Source organism: Mobula hypostoma, chromosome 12, assembly GCF_963921235.1.
Source record: "Mobula hypostoma chromosome 12, sMobHyp1.1, whole genome shotgun sequence".
NCBI classification, from domain to species: Eukaryota; Metazoa; Chordata; class Chondrichthyes; order Myliobatiformes; family Myliobatidae; genus Mobula; species Mobula hypostoma.
The window spans coordinates 69,657,536-69,674,759 of record NC_086108.1 but is presented as its reverse complement, the minus strand read 5'-3'; the positions used below and the strand labels follow the sequence as shown (position 1 = coordinate 69,674,759).

The following is a 17,224-nucleotide window of genomic DNA, read 5'->3' as shown; positions in this document are numbered from 1 at the left end:
ATTGGAACAGTATTTCTGAAGCAAATGAAATGGCTAATGAGAAGCCAGTGCCAATTTTGCTAAGAGCATTGGATTTAAAGGCATACAGTTTGCTCCAAAGTTTGACAGTTCCTACCAAACCTGCAGAAATGAGTTTTCCTGACTTTGTTAAAGTGATGCAGGAACATTTAGAACCAAAACCATTGTTGATTGCAGAACACTTTAGGTTTCATAAGTGGAATCAAAAAGAAAAGGTGTCTATTTCAGTGTATGTGACTGAATTGAAGAGAGTGTCTGAGTATTGTTAGTTCAGTAATGGGCTTGTTACACTAAGATGATTTAGTTTGTGAAATCTTAAAAGAAAGCATTCAAAAACTGCTAACTAAAGCATAACTTGCATTTTAAAAAGGCAGTCGAAATCACAGTATCAATGGAAATAGCAGAAAAAGATGCAATTGAGTAGCAATCAGGAATGAAAGTGAGCATGAATAAAATTGCAGCTTCTAAACAGAAACCAGCCCAGCTGAACAAATTGTGTTACCATTGTGGCAGGGGTTCCCATTCACTAAACAATTGCAGGTTTAAATGCAGAAAATGCAACAAAGTAAGTACACGTACAAACAGCATGCTGTGCAGACAAAAATAAATGGACTGCTCAGAAGAGAAAAAGATGAAGTCAGTTTTGAAATAAAACTAATCTGTATGCAGTTGATGAAAAATCTGATAATGATGAGAGTGACACAGAAATATGTAATCTAGAGATGTACAATTTGAAAACTAATGAGACAAGCAAAATGGCTTGCATTAGAAGTGAATGGAAAATTCATTAAAATGGAATTGGACAGTGGCTGGTGTTTCAGTCATTCCACAAACTGAGTCCACACAGCATTTCAAACATACGAAACTGAAGCCTGCAGATATTCAACTAAGAACTTGCGCTGAAGAAAAGAGAACTCCTGTGGGAAAGACATCTGTAACAGTAAAATACAACAACCAACAAGCCACATTGAACTTGTATGTGGTAAAAACGGGAGGACCAGCATTGTGGGGCATGATGGGCTGAGACTACATCTTGATTGGCATCCATCCACAATTTGCATGCCACATCCTCTGCAATGAAGCCAATTGAAAATCAATTAAGAAGTGTACTGAATGATGCCTCAACTGCCTCCTGAGTCACTGGAGATACGAAAACAAAGGATTCAGCAAATGATGTGGATGAGGAAACCAAAAGGAGAGATCGGATCATAAAGGGAGCAATAGAAGGATTATAATAGAATACTCCAGTGAACTAAATGGACCTTCCCAAAATCAAGATGCACCAACTAGAAGAAGAAATGAGAGGGAAGAGTTGGAGAGACAGAATATGAATGTGAAAGAGTGAAGGAATGTGAGAACGAAAAAGAAAGGGATTAAAGTAGATTCAGAGAGGGAAAATAAGTGGGAAGTGTCCAGAGCTGTCAGAACCACTTTCTGCAGTCTCAGAGACAACTCCTACAATCACAGAGGAATTCCCAGAATCTATATTTGTTTTACAGCCACAATTCTCACCTGCCAAGCAGACAGACCTCCCTTGTCAGGAAAGACATTACCCACATGAGTAAGAAAACCTCCACAGTGATTAAATCTTTGGCCTGAATGGGACAATTTAAAATTTACTATGCTGTGGCTGTCTGAATATAGTATTTACATTATAATATACAGTGTCTATAGTTGGGATGCATTCTCTATTGAGTTGGTTTATAGCTAAGCTGGCAAAAGTGTTGTGTATTTAATATTTCAGTAATAATTGAGTAATCATGTGTGTATATGTATTTAAGCATTCTTGTTCAATTAAATAATTATGGGTTATGTGTAAAAGCATGTTAATTGCAAGTGTCATTACACTACCACATGATATGTGTGCATCTCACTTAAAGATGAAGTAAAACCTGCATTCTTGGACTCCCGTGTTTTCCTTTGACTTAGTTCAATGCTTTGAAAATACAAAATAGAACAGAAACCATGCTAACTTTTGTCTACTTTATCATGTACCTCCAGGTATTCCAAAACTGCATCTTTAATAATAGATTCCAGCATCCCCAACACTGGTCAGGCTAACTGGCCTAAAATTTCCTTTCTTCTGCTTTCCTTCCTTCTTAAAGGTTGGATCAACATTTGCAATTTTCTGTCTTCTGTAACCATTCCAAAGTTTGGTGATTCATGAAAGATCATTTTTGTGCCTCCACATCAATTTCCAGTGGTCCGATATCCATTCTCACCTCTCATTACTCTACACATATCTGTAAAAAACTTATGCTATCTTCTTTGATATTATTGGTTAGCTTACCTTAACATTTCATCTTTCCTCTCCTTATGGATTTTTTAGTTGCCTTCTGTAGATTTTTTTTTTAAAAGCTTCCCAATCCTTTAACTTCCCACTCAATTTTGCTATATTATCTTCTCTCCCTTTTGCTTTAATGCTGTCTTTGACTTGTCAGCCACGGCTGCCTCATCCTCCCTTTAGAATATTTCTTCATCGTTGGGATGTATTTACCTTGCACCTTCCATTTGCCCCCCAGGAACACCAGCCATTGTTGTTCTGTTATCATCCCTGTTCATGTCACCTTCCAATAAACTTTGGCCTGCTTCTCTCTTATGCCTCTTTAATTCCATTTACTCTCAGTTAAAACTGTTAATGGCTCCAATATCTAAATAGGTAACATCATCTGCTTCCAAACAGAAAGCAAGTTAACCACTTGTATCAATTCAGAAAAGCCAAATTCATGTAATTAGCAATTACAATGTATAAACATAGTGTATTTGTCTGATTGGCTATCATATGATATATTGTGAGCTGAGGAGATTTCAGAAATTAATATTTCCACATTTGCAGTTGAAGCGGTGATGAACTTCCTTGAAATCCTGCAGTTGTGACTGAGTGTCTTGTTATACTAACTCTGCCCTGAAACCCGATCTTTAGTCAACTTCTGGTATTATGGAACTTTGCACTAGGTACAAATGTTTTATTTCTTAAAAGTAACTTTTTGTTTTTGAATCATTTGGGTTTGTAGGACAAAATAGCAACCTCAACACAATTTTTTTTTTAGTGATAAACAACATTTTTTATTTACTGATTTTTCAAATACCACCCTGAAACTTGAGCTCTCTTTCTCTGGATAATCAGAGCTGACCTTTTACTATCTGTCTACAAAATCATTTTCAAGGCTGACTTTCTATTCCATCATGATGATCAAGCGTTTCTTAATACCTTGTCAATGAAACCAAGAGATTGAGTGAGCATTCCTCTAATTGCTACTAATTCTCCTATTTCTATAAACTGTCCATGTAAACCATGCAGGTATCATTCCAAGCCTTCCCTTCATTGATAACTGGAGTCATAAGTATACGTATATTAATATGATATGTATTGCCTTGGCAGTCAACATGAAGGATAATCCAAAGAGCTTTTACAGGTATATTAAGAGTAAAAGGATTGTAAGGGATAAAATTGGTCCTCTTGAAGAGCAGAGTGGTTGGCCATGTGCAGAACCAAAAGAAATGGGGGAGATCTTAAATGGGTTTTTTACATCTGTATTTACTAAGGAAACTGGCATGAAGTCTATGGAATTAAGGGAAACAAGTAGTGAGATCATGGAAACTGTACAGATTGAAAAGGAGGAGGTGCTTGCTATCTTGAGGCAAATTAAAGTGGATAAATCCCCAGGACCTGACAGGGTATTCTCTCGGACCTTGAAGGAGACTAGTGTTGAAATTGCAGGGGCCCTGGCAGATATATTTAAAATGTCAGTGTCTTTGGGTGAGATGCCGGAGGACTGGAGAATGGCTCATGTTGTTCTGTTGTTTAAAAAAGAATCGAAGAGTAATCCGGGAAATTATAGGCTGGTAACTTTGACGTTAGTAGTGGGTAAGTTATTGGAGGGAGTACTAAGGGACAGAATCTACAAGCATTTGGATGGACAGGGACTTATTAGGGAGAGTCAACATGGCTTTGTGCATGGTAGGTCATGTTTGACCAATCTATTGGAGTTTTTCGAGGAGGTTACCAGGAAAGTGGATGAAGGGAAGGCATGGACTTCAGTAAGGCCTTTGACAAGGTCCCGCATGGGAGGTTAGTGAGGAAAATTCAGTCGCTACGTATACATGGAGAGGTGGTAGATTGGATTAGACATTGGCTCAATGGAAGAAGCCAAAGAGTGGTAGTAGAGAATTGCTTCTCAGAGTGGAGGCCTGTGACTAGTGGTGTGCCACAGGGATCAGTGCTGGGTCCATTGTTATTTGTCATCTATATCAATGATCTGGATGATAATGTGGTAAATTGGATTAGCAAATTTGCTGATGATACAAAGATTGGAGGTGTAGTGGACAGTGAGGAAGGTTTTCAAAGCCTGCAGAAGGACTTGGACTAGCTGGAAAAATGGGATGAAAAATGGCAGATGGAGTTTAATACTGACAAGTGTGAGGTATTGCACTTTGGAAGGACAAACTAAGGTAGAACATACAGGGTAAATGGTAAGGCACTGAGGAGTGCAGTAGAACAGAAGAATCTGGGAATACAGATACAAAGTTCCCTAACAGTGGCGTCACAGGTAGATAGGGTCGTAAAGAGAGCTTTTGGTACATTGGCCTTTATTAATCAAAGTACTGAGTATAAGAACTGGAATGTTATGATGAGGTTGTATAAGGCATTGGTGAGGCCGAATCTGGAGTATTGTGTTCAGTTTTGGTCACCAAATTACAGGAAGGATATTAATAAGGTTGAAAGAGTGCAGAGAAGGTTTACAAGGATGTTGCCAGGACTTGAGAAACTCAGTTACAGAGAAAGGTTGAATAGGTTAGGACTTTATTCCCTGGAGCGTAGGACAATGAGGGGAGATTTGATAGAGGTATATAAAACTATGATGGGTATAGCTAGAGTGAATGCAAGCAGGCTTTTTCCACTGAGGCAAGGGGAGAAAAAAACCAGAGGACATGGGTTAAGGGTGAAGGGGGAAAAATTTAAAGGGAGCATTAGTGGGGGCTTCTTCACACAGAGAGTGGTGAGAGTATGGAATGAGCTGCCAGATGAGGTGGTAAATGCGGGTTCTTTTTTAACATTTAAGAATAAATTGGACAGATACATGGATGGGAGGTGTATGGAGGGATATAGTCCGTGTGCAGGTCAGTGGGACTAGGCAGAAAATGGTTTGGCACAGCCAAGAAGGGCCAAAAGGCCTGTTTCTGTGCTGTAGTTTTTCTATGGTTTCTATGACTCTCAAAGGACAAGTTATTTTTGACTGAAGTGCAGTGAATCTTTGGAAATTTACATCCTGGATGATTGCGGAGGCTCTGTCATTGATTGTGCTCAAAATTCTGTATGATCGATTTTGGATACAAGTGGAATTTGGGGAAATGGAAATGGGACAAACTTGAAGGATTGAATGGCTTATTGCTGGTCTATTTCTTAAACTATTTTTTACTTAAAGCATTGTACGCTTGAAGTCTACCAAAATGTTAAGTACGCTGGATGAACTCAGCAGGTCAGGCAGCATCAGTTAGAAACGATGAGTTGACGTTTCGGGCCTGAACCCTTCGTCAGGACTGAAGAATGAAAGATGGGGAAGGATTTGAAGAATGCTTGTAGCTTCAGTTGAAAGACCAGTAATTTGAAAGACAAAGGGGTGGGGTAGGGGAAGCATTGACATCATAGCCCTTGAAAACAATGGGTAGTAGAAGAAGGAGGCGGAACCACGAGGGAGCTGGGAACTCCCAGTGAACTCCCAATAGTGGACCGCATGACCCAATTTACATCAGTGGTGCGCAAGTGGAACGGGTCAAAAACTTTAAGTTCCTCGGGGTTAATATCACAAATGACCTGACTTGGTCCAACCAAGCAGAGTGCCAAGAAGGCCCACCAGCGCCTTTACTTCCTGAGAAAACTAAAGAAATTTGGCCTGTCCCCTAAAACCCTCACCAATTTTTATAGATGCACCGTAGAAAGCGTTCTTCTAGGGTGCATCACAACCTGGCATGGAAGTTGTCCTGTCCAAGACTGAAAGAAGCTGCAGAAGATCGTGAACATGGCGCAGCACATCACAGAAACCAATCTTCCATCTGTGGACTCACTTTACACTGCACGCAGTCGGAGAAGTGCTGCCAGGATAATTAAGGACACGACCCACCCAGCCAAAAGACTTTTTGTCCCTCTTCCTTCTGGGAGAAGGTTCAGGAGCTTGAAGACTCAAATGGCCAGATTTGGGAACAGCTTCTTTCCAACTGTGATAAGACTGCTGAACGGATCCTGACCCAGATCTGGGCCATACCCTCCAAATATCTGGACCTGCCTCTCGGTTTTTTTGCATTACCTTACTTCCCATTTTTCTATTTTCTATTTATGATTTATAATTTAAATTTTTAATATTTACCAATTTTAACTATTTTAATATTTAATATTTGTAATCCAGGGAGTGTGAAGCGCAGATTCAAATATCGCTGTGATGAACGTATGTTCTAGTACTAATTGTTTGGCGACAATAAAGTATAAAGTATAAATATCTTTGTTATCTCAAGCTAATAACCTTGGTCTTGAGTCTTTTTCATGACAATAGCCCATTGACCTGAAATTTTGTTTCTCTCTCTTATCTAAATAGCAACATCACCAATAATGTATTCCTCCCTTAGAATTTCACTGATGCAACCCAAGATAAATGCCTTAAAAAGAAAGATTATTTTGTCTTTTTGGTACATACCTGATTTTATCAGCACAAGCTCCTTTTCTTTTCCATTAGTTCCTCTCATTTGCTTCTCTAACTTTCCTGTCAATACAGAAGAATTTTACAGAACAAAATTCAAAATGCTGTACTGCTAGGTAGAAGTAAACATCTGTCATAGTTTCAGAAACTTCTTTGAATCAGATAACGGTCAAAACTGAGCAGATTGTACTTGTGGGCAAACTTGGATTGATAAATTCAAGTTGAATCTAGTATTGTACTTGATTCCAGTGTTATAGGTCACCTGAAAATAACGATTCGAAGCAGTGTCCAGGGATGGAACATAGAACAGTACAAATAGAGAAATATACCACAAAATATTGGTGGAACTCAGCATGTCAGGCAACGTATATGGAGAAGAATAAACAGTTGATGTTTTGGTCAAGATCCTTCAAGACTGGAAAGGAAGTGGGTAGAAGTCGGAATATGAAGGTGAGTGGAGGGAGGGATGAGTACATGTTGGCAGGTGATATGTGAAGCCAGGTGAGAGGGAAGGTGGGAGGAAGGAGGAGGGATGAAGTGAGAAGCTGGGAGGTGAAAGGTGGAAAAGGGCTGAAGGAAGAATCTGATAGTAGTGTGTACCATGGTGATGGGCAAGTGAGGAGAAGCAAAGGGGTAAGAGGAGAGCCAGAATGCGGAATAAAAAAAAGAGAAGGGGAAGGGTGGAAAATGACAGAAAATTAGAGAAATCGATGTTTATGCCATCGAGTTGGAGGCTATTCATTCAGAATATGAGGTGTTGCTCCTCCAACCTGAATGTGGTCTCATTGTGACAGTAGAGGAAGCCACAAACGACATATCAGGCCCAGCTGTGATGCCAATCTACCTATCTCATCTGCTTGCAGAGATTCCTATCTCTATTTTCTGTCTATTTTTTCATTACTTCCAAAACATCGACTACTTTCTGAAATGTCGACTACTTTTTTCCATGGATGCTGCCTGGCCTGCTGAGTTCCTCTAGCATTTTGTGTATGTTGCTCTCTATGTTCTTTCTGTTCAAGTGTCTGTCTGAATGCCTCCTAAATGGTGCTGCTGTTTTTGCTTACATCATCTTCCCTAACAGCCCATTCCAGGGCACCTCCTAATCTATAAGGAAAAAAAAAAGTTGACTTGCAAATCTTTTTTTGAACATTCCCCATTTCATGTTAAACTTATGCCCACTAGTATTTGACATTTCCACCTGGAAAAAAGGCTGTCAATCCTATCAATCAATTTTGTCTCTTTGTCAGCTCAACCCCCAGAGCTTCCAGTGAAAACAACCCAAATTTGTCCAACCTCTCCGTTATAGATAATACAGTCGATATCCTTGTAAATCTTTTCATCACCATCTCCAAAGCTTCAAAATCTTTCATGTAACACAGTGAAGAGAACGTTATACAGCTGGAATGTGACTTCCCATCTTTTATACTCAATACCCTGACTGATTAAGGCAGGCATGCTGTATCCTTTCCTTCCCACCTTATCAACTTGTATTGCCACTTTCAGGGAGCTGAACTTCCACCCCAGAATTCCTCTCTACACCACTGGTCCTAAGGGTCTTTCCATTTCACGGTAAGCCTTCCTCTTGTATTTGACTTCTCAGAATATATCCTCACACTTGTCTGGGTGAAATTCTACCTCCATTTCTCTGCCCACATTTCCACCTGGTTTATATATACCTTATTCTGTCCTTTGAAAACCTTCTTCAATATCCAAAACGATCAATTTTCTTTTCATCAGCAGCCTTACTAATCAGATCACTTCTACTTTCATCCTATTTGTTAGTATAACAAATAAAAGAGGCTAAGCACTGATTCTGGTGGAACACCACTCACCACAGACCGTCCCCATTAATGGGCATTGTTGTATATTCTAAACTTTGGCTACCTGTAATGCTGCTTCAGAATTGAATATGAACAAATTAAATTTCAACTGAAAGAAGGAAATCTGGAGACATCAGTGTTGAGGTTCCCAGGGCGATTTATTCACAATTGTGTGTGACTCTAACATCATTAAGAGTCTGAAAGTTATGTTTCTATGAAATAATTACATTCTTTGTTGCTTACTTTGTTTTGTGGCAGCTGGAAAGGAGTATATTGCAGAGTGTGCCCTGTTCGAAGTTTAGGATTATGGTTGGTGGTCCATCTCGTTTTATTAGTAATGCTGCTTTTTACAGTGGCTTTGATGCAAGGCCATTTCAGTGCTTTGATAAGAATCAACTGCATTGCAGTGTTCTGGCATTACTTGTACATAAGGATGTTGTAAGAAATATATTTGTGGGTATAAATTTGCACTTAAATATTCTGGTTCAAATCAGGTAAGTGTAGCAAATTTCTTATCTAAAGTTCACTAGTTATCATTTTAAAATGCAAATCCATTGATTACATTGTCATCATTACTGATACACGTTTGTTATTTCAGATTTATTTTGGTAGCAAAATGTAAGTTCCTAAGTATATTATCATTTGGAGTCTCTTAATTTGGTGCTCTTGATAATGCTTATCACTTCACTACTTTGATCTATTGGCCAAAAGTGCACTTGTGAATATCAAAGAAGAGACTGCAGGAGCTGGTCTGTCATTGAACTTCAAAAGCACAAAGGTTACATTATCTAGAGATTTAGATGAATTCTAAATATGTAGTTGCTAACTGGTGAAAAGAGGGTGTGCACAGACAGAATCAAAAATCAGAAACTTGAAAAGAAAACAATTTCAACTTTGATCATGCTATTGATACATTACTGTATAAAGATAGGAAATGGAGCAGGAGTAGGCCACTTGGCCCTGGATCCACCGTTCAAAAGAAATCATGGTTTATTCAACCTTGTCTTCAACACATTTTCTGCTCTCTTGAACGTTTTGTCAAGTACCTGTCTATTTCCACTGCACATATTGTCAATGACACCACTGATGGAGAATTACACTGATTTTCATCTTCTGAAAAATGGGTAATCTCTTATTCCAAAACTACACCTTTGACTTCAAGGTACACTCTAGAGGGAAACATACTCTCCACTCCATTTTGCCAACCACCTCCCCCCAAAAAAATCTTGTATGTTTATTGTTCTTGGTTTATTGTCACATGTATCAAAATAGAGTGAAAAGCTGTTCATATAGATCAAATTATTACACAGTGCACTGAGGTAGAACAAGGTAAATCAATAAGAAGGCAGAATAAAATGTAAAAGCGATAGAGAAAGTGCAGTGCAGGTAAACAGTAAAGAACAAGATCATAATAAGATAGATTGTGAGGTCAAGAGTCCATCTTATGCACAAGAGGCCCATTCACAAGCCTGATAACAGCAGGACAGAAGCTGTCCATGAGTCCAATGGTACATGCTTTCAGGTACTTGTATCTTCTGTCTGATGGGAGAGCAGAGAAGATAGAATGCCTGGAGTGGGGTCTTTGGTTATGCTAGCTGTTTTCCCTGAGGCAGCAAGAAGTTTAGACAGAGTCCACAGAGGGGATGCTGTTTCTCATGATGTGTCAATAAGATTATCTTGCAATTTTAAAAATTCCATTATGCCACGTCCTTTCTTCATGTGACAATTTCATCCGTGGAATCAACTTGTAAACACTTTCTGTACAGTCCGGAATGCAAGTTCATCAATCATCATAAAACAGTATTCCACGTGTGGTCTCACCATTGCTCTGTAAGGTTGCATCAAACTTCCCTAACATTAAAGCCCTTACTCCGTGCCATAAAGGCTAAGATTCCATTAGCCTTTCTAATTACTTTCTGTAACTGTGTACGAACTTTATGTACAGAAATATTTTATTACTTTTTATTTTTCTGAAATGTATAACCTAACATTCTTCCACATCATATTCTATTGGCCTCTATCTTGCTAATCCTTTAACCTACCTATTTCTCTTTATGTCACCAGAATTGAATTGAATTGACTTATATTTCTTACATCCTTCACTTATATGAGGAATAAAATTCTTTATGTTACATCTGTCTAAATGTGCAATATACAATCATAGTAATTTATAATAAATAGAACAGTCAATGTAACATAGAAATACACTCAAATCAGCATGAGTTAATCAGTCTGATGGCCTGGTGGAAGAAGCTGTCCCGAAGTCTGTTGGTCCTGGCTTTTATGCTGCGGTACCGTTTTCCAGATGGTAGCAGCTGGATTAGATTGTGGTTGGGGTGACTCAGGTCCCCAATGATCCTACGGCACTTTTTACACAGCTGTCCTTGTAAATGTCCTGAATCACGGGAAGTTCACAGGTACAGATGCGCAGGGCTGTCCGCACCGCTCTGCAGAATCCTGCAATTAAGGGAGGTACAGTTCCCATACCAGGCAGTGATGCAGCCAGTCAGGATGCTCTTAATTGTGCCCCTGTAGAAAGTGCTTGGGATTTGGGGGCCCATACCAAACTTCCTCAACCTGAGGTGAAAGAGGTGCTGTTGTACTTTTTCACCAGACAGCTGGTGTGTACAGACCACGTGAGATCCTGCTTGTCTGCTCTACACTCAGCTTCTTCATCCTAACTATGGCTGCAAATTGTGAATGGCTAAGACCTTAACATTGATCCACTTGGTGCCCTCTAGTTATTGATTGCCAATCTGAAAAAGACTTACTTATTATGAGTCTTTGTTTTCTGTTATCCATTTCGCCATCCATGCATAAAATAGAGGAGCAGAATTAGGCAATTTGGCACATCGAGTCAGTGCCGTCATTCCACCATAGCTGATTTATTATCCCTCTCAATCCTATTCTCCTGCCTTCTCCCTTTGACTCCCTTACTAATCAAGAACCTATCAACTTCCATGTCAAATACATCCATAGTGGATAGTATGATGCTATTACAACTTAGGGTGCCCTCTCCATGGAGTGCGTGGGTTTCTCTGGGTGCTCCAGTGTCCTCCCACATTCCATAGATGTACTGGTTAATTAGTCATTGTAAATTGATTAAGCTAGGGTTAAATTTGAGGTTGATACATCTTTTGAAGAATATATTTCTGTTTTGTTGTGCACCCTTTTCCTCTGCAGTAACCTTTCATTTGGCACTTTATCAAATGCCTTGTGGAAATACAAATATACTAAATTTACTAGCTTCGCTTAATCCACCCTTTTTGTTATATTGTATTCTGGAAGAATTCTAACTAATTTGTTTTGCATCATTTCCTTTTTGTACCAGAATTTTTATTCTCCTTGATTGTTTTTTGATGTTTTAAATGTCTTGCTATTATCTTCTCCATAAAAATTCCGTTATTTTTTTCTATAACAGATGTTAGGCCAAGTTCCTGCTTTCTGTCTCACTCCTTTCCTGAATAGCTCAAATAAAAAAGTTTTTTTTCCAGGATGTTTTATGGATGTGAAGATTGGACCTTTTGAGAAGTTGGAGGAAGATGTTTGACACGTATGAAAAGTCCTGGTTAAAATTCAACGGAAACCAGAGAAAACCAAGCATTCGTTATTAGTAAGGTCTAATTGTTCTTTAAACCCATAATATTTAAACTAAGCTTGCAGACTTTGCAAACGTAATGCAGGCATATACTGGAACAGAAGTAATCACGCTGGGCAAACTGAATAATAAACGGAAGACTTCATCCAAGATGGAAGGAAGCAAAATGTGTTTTTAGCACTTTTAGAATTTAGCGTATTATTGTTTTTAAGAACTAATCTACTGAATCACTAATAAATGAAACTGACGCAATGGCATCTGTTTATGATTGTTGCCTTCAACTTGCTATTTCTCATGAATTATTTTCACTTCCATTTGGCGGCATCTGTAGATTTAAAAACGTTTTTTTTAAAAGTGTCCAGATTGCGAGAATTGTTCATTTTTTTTAACGTTAAGTATCTTCGCACTGATAATTGCAGGATTTCATCCTACGGCTCCCCATCACCTTTACTCTCTGCCTTTCAGACAGCTAATTCTCCACTCTGCTTGGGCTTTGAATTTGCTTACCAGTTTTATTTAGTGATTGCTACAGGCATGAAAGGAAATGTGTCTGTCCGAGTATTTGCCGGCAAACAGTACTATGATAAATCAGTCCAGGAAGTGTACGCCATTGGAATTCCGGTGCCAGGTTTTATTTGTAGCCCTGGACTGGCGAACTTTTTTCAGTGCATGATGGGCTAAAGTGAAGGAACCAGCATGGCGGGGCACTTTACACTCACTCAGGTAAAAGCAGGGCGATCTCACTCAAAATGTTCGTACTGTTAATGCGTTTAGGACGATATCTATAAGATAAATCACTGGATTGCGAAAACCGGCTCTGGCCCTTGAGAACCCTTACATTTGACTGCATAACGTTCGCATTACATTGGGCCTGTGTGGCAAAGGCAAACGATTAACATGGAAACAAACCTGCGGGCGTAGTTTACGGAAAGTTTGGGGCTTGTTTTTAAGTTTGTGCTGGGCCTACCCGGCCGAGGCCGACTGGCCTCCGGCCTTCGGCAGCCCCCAGAGGCTGGATTCAGCTGCGGATGGGCTGGTACTGCGAAGGCGGCTGTTGTAGTGCAGCTGGGAGGGTGGGGGATGAACCAACAGGGTTTAAATTGTATGGAGAACATGTTTGGCAGATGTAACTTGCAAATTAAGGCCTCCGATTTAAGGGGACGACATGTGTTCACTTGTAATGCAGTTCCTTATAAATTAACATCTTCTGTTTTGAGTGATAATACATTTGACCCCCAGTCGTCGTACTTCGCTATTTTCTCATTATTTGTATAGGGCACTTCCTGCTTGCCCACCCATCCTTTCCGACAAATACTCCAATAAATAAATGGGGAGTGGGGAAGGGTGGTTTTTCTCCTTCCAAAACAGTACTGAATAATCATTCGGTACAACATCGTGGGCCGAACGGCCTGTTTCTGTGATGTACTGTTCTATGAGCAGATTGAAATTGTACTGGCACTAAATAGATACTGTTATTTGACCACATCACATAGTGTACTCTGTTGCCAGCCTTTTTAAGTCACAGTGAACATAGATGGGAATTTAATGTGTCCAGATTGCATATTCTTTTACAAATCAGATGTTTAAAATGTAGAGACTTGAAAATGTACATACTAGTCTATGATGAATTTCTGTATTACAAGCTAAATTTGGCCCATTCCTACCACTCTTGTTGTAAGAAATTTGTTTCTTTGGAACTAAGATTAAAAAGTATATCATCAAAAGGCATTTTCTTCTCATATTTTAGCTTATCAGACAAAGTACAAACCCACAATGTGCCTACAGCCCTGAATTGCATTGTTTATTCCTGACCCATCTTGTTCCCTTTCTAAGCCGATATTGTTCCCATCAAATTGCTAACCATGGGGGTTTCCATTCTACAACATTCAACTCATATTGTGAATGATTTTCTTTCCTTGGCTGTCTTCTTCAAACCTGTTGTTGTCAGCCCTCATCCTTAAATTATTGACCCATATCCAAGCCCCTTTCCTCTCAAGTTTTTGAACATACAGTTTCCCACTTCTTTCTTCCTTTCCCAAAGTGCCTTGGTTCTATACCTCTAATCTCCTGTTCCTGCCATGTTGCCAAAATGGTTGTTGTCAAAAACACTAATAATATCCTGTGAAATAATGATTGACTATAGCATCCTCCTTCATCCTTTTCCAGATGAGAAGGATAGAACACATTTATTTCCATCTTGTCTATCAGGTCATAACCGGAGAATCACCATTGAAGATGGGCGAATGAAGGGTCTTGGCCCGAGACATTGATTGTATATTCATTTCCATAGATGTTGCTTGACCTGCTGAGTTCCTCCAGCATTTTGTGTGAATCACCTTTGAACGCTTCTTTTTCTATTCCACGCCTCTTGTGCTTCTTAGAATATATCCTTTACTTACCATCACTTTCAGTGTGTCAGCATATCCTTAGCTTATGTGGGGTAATACAGCATTAAGCATCTAGGAGCAATGATTCTTGCCTTTTGTATGCTTCTGAAGCCTGGGCTATCTACAGCAAGCACTTAACCGTTCTGGAGGAAGATCACCATCACTATCTCTGCAAAGTCTTCCAAATTACTGGCTCGATAAGCAAACTAAAGTCATTGTCCTTTCCCATCTGAGTCGCTCAGTGCAGCCCATTAGCCAGGCCATGCTGTTTGTGTGCTTGATCCCGGATGATTGAACTAGGTATTCGAATCCAAGCCCTGTCAGGAAGTTAGTACTAGATAAATAGAGGAAAAGATTTAATGATGTTCTCAAAACCTCCTTGGAAAAATGTAGGATCCACACCAACTAATGAGATTTTTGCTGCCCTATGACTGGTTACAGTGGTGTTGAAGCATTTGGAGTGGCTTTGAACAACTCAAGCTTGTGTGCAGGTCTATGCATAGGCCACCATATCAGACAGAGTTCCAAAGCTGTCCATCCTGTCGGGTACCTTCTACTCCACTTGTGGCACGATCTGTAGGACCCACACTGGTTTCTTCAGTCATTTTGGAATTTACGGAACTGGAGGAGAAGTAAGTCATCCTTCTTCCCAAAGGATTGTCTAAGAAGAAAGTGATTTCCCCCCACCACCACCACCAACACTAACTCATTTACATTCAGCAACATCATCCAGAAATATTGCATCAGTTCCACTTCTGCTCTGAATGGTAGCCAATTCTGCCTCGTTCCCTAACCCTTCGAAAGTCTCCAACTTGTAATACTTCAATATCCAGTACTGCATCAGCAGAAATTTCCTCTGGTAAAACACAATGAAGATCTAAGACATTACCTTTGAAAGCCACAAGCTCTTTTTCCCAGTTCCATCTTTCCTGGTCTCTCGCTGGCAAATTGAACCAGCATCTTTGATTTTAGATTGACTCCAGAATGAAATATTGACCACAATCCACTTTTATTTTAGTGAAAGCTTTAATGTATGTAGTATTCTTGAAAACTGAGTATCATTGGTTGTATTAGTGGATATGAGAGCTAACATTGCTGAAGTTGATGTTTCTGAGAGAAAGAAGCTGAACACTACCTTGCTATCCCTCTGCCGCATTACTTATTTACTTTCATTGTAAATTGTACTCAATTTATGGCTTTCACTGTACTGCTGCCACAAAACAGATTTACCCGACGTTCAGTGGGATTGTCAGGTCTCTGCCGGTCTCCATCACGTAAATCTGCGTGCATCCATGCATTAACTGCTTTCATAGAAAAGTACAGTACAGAAACAGGCCCTTTGGCCCATCTAGTCATGCTGAACCATTTAGATTGCCTACTCCCATCAACCTGCACCAGGACCACAGAGCCCTCCATACCCCTAATATCCATATACCTATCCAAACCTCTTAAAAATTGAAATCCAGCTTGCATGAACCACTTTCACTGGCAGCTCATTTCATGCTCTCAGGACTCTCAGAGTGAAGAAGTTTCCCCTCATGTTCCACCTTTAACTTTTCACCTTTCACCCTTAACCCATGACCTCTGGTTGTAGTCCCACCAGCCTCAGTGGAAAAAACCCAGCTTGCATTTACCCTGTCTATACCCCTTATAAGTTTGTATACCTCTATCAAATCTCCTCTCAATCTTCTAACCTTCTAAAGTCCTAACCTATTCAGTCTTTCCTTATAACTCAGTTCCTCCAGACCTGGCAACGTCCATGTAAAGCAACACACACAAACTGCTGGAGGAATTCAGCAGGCTATGCAGCGCCTATGGAAACAAGTACAGTCGACATTTCGGGCCGAAACCCTTCAGGAGGACTGGAGAAAAAAAACTGAGCAGTAGATTAATCTCCAGCATTTTGTGTGTGTTGTTTGGATTTCCAGCACCTGCAGATTTTCTTTTGTTTGTGAACATCCATGTAAATTCCTCTGTACCCGTTCAACCTTATTTACATCTTTCCTGCAGGTAGGTGACCAAAACTGCACACAGTACTCCAAATTAGGCCTCACCAATGTGACTTAAGCATAACATTCCATCTCTTTGATTTATGAAAGCCAGTGTGTCAGAAGCTTTCTTTATGACCCTATCTACCTGTGATGCCACTTTCAACAAATTGTGAACCTTTGTTCCCAGATCCTTTTTTTCTGTCACACTCCTCTGTGCCTTACTGCTCACTGTGTGAGACCTACCCTGGCTGGTCTTACCAAAGTGCAATATCTCGCACTTATCTGCATTAAATTCCATCTGCCATTCCTCAGCTTTTTCCAGCTGGTCCAGATCCTGCTGCAAGCCATGACAGTCTTCCTCACTGTCCACTACACCCCCAATCTTGGTGTCATCTGCAAATGTGCTGATGCGTTTAACCACGTTATTATCTAGATTGTTGATATAGATGACAAACAACAAAGGACCCAGCACTGATCTCTGCAGCACACCATTAGTCACAGGCCTCCATTCAGAGAGGCAACCATCTACTACCACTCTCTGGCTTCTCCCACAATGCTAACATCCAACCCAATTTACTACCTCACCTTGAATGCTGAGTGACTGGACTTTCTCAACCAACCTTGTCCAATACCTTACTAAAGTCCATGTAGATAACATCCACTGCCTTGCCTTCATCAGCTTTCCTGGTAACTTTCTTGAAAAACTCTTATTAGTCAG

General features: G+C 39.9%; 2 protein-coding genes across 2 annotated transcripts in view; one reads left to right on the top strand and one right to left on the bottom strand.

Moving 5' to 3' along the window:
* The window catches only part of osbpl9 (oxysterol binding protein-like 9), a 345,172-nt gene that overhangs the window by 214,673 nt on the left and 113,275 nt on the right, over positions 1 to 17,224 (bottom strand). Inside the window, exon 2 of the mRNA XM_063064345.1 lies at positions 6,708 to 6,773. The gene's annotated coding sequence lies outside the window, so the exon portion shown is untranslated. The remainder of the gene's footprint in view (positions 1 to 6,707; positions 6,774 to 17,224) is intronic.
* The window catches only part of eps15 (epidermal growth factor receptor pathway substrate 15), a 165,976-nt gene continuing 161,503 nt past the window's right edge, over positions 12,752 to 17,224 (top strand). Inside the window, exon 1 of the mRNA XM_063064340.1 lies at positions 12,752 to 12,851. Coding sequence (XP_062920410.1) covers positions 12,825 to 12,851 — 27 coding nt within the window. The 5' untranslated portion in view covers positions 12,752 to 12,824. The remainder of the gene's footprint in view (positions 12,852 to 17,224) is intronic.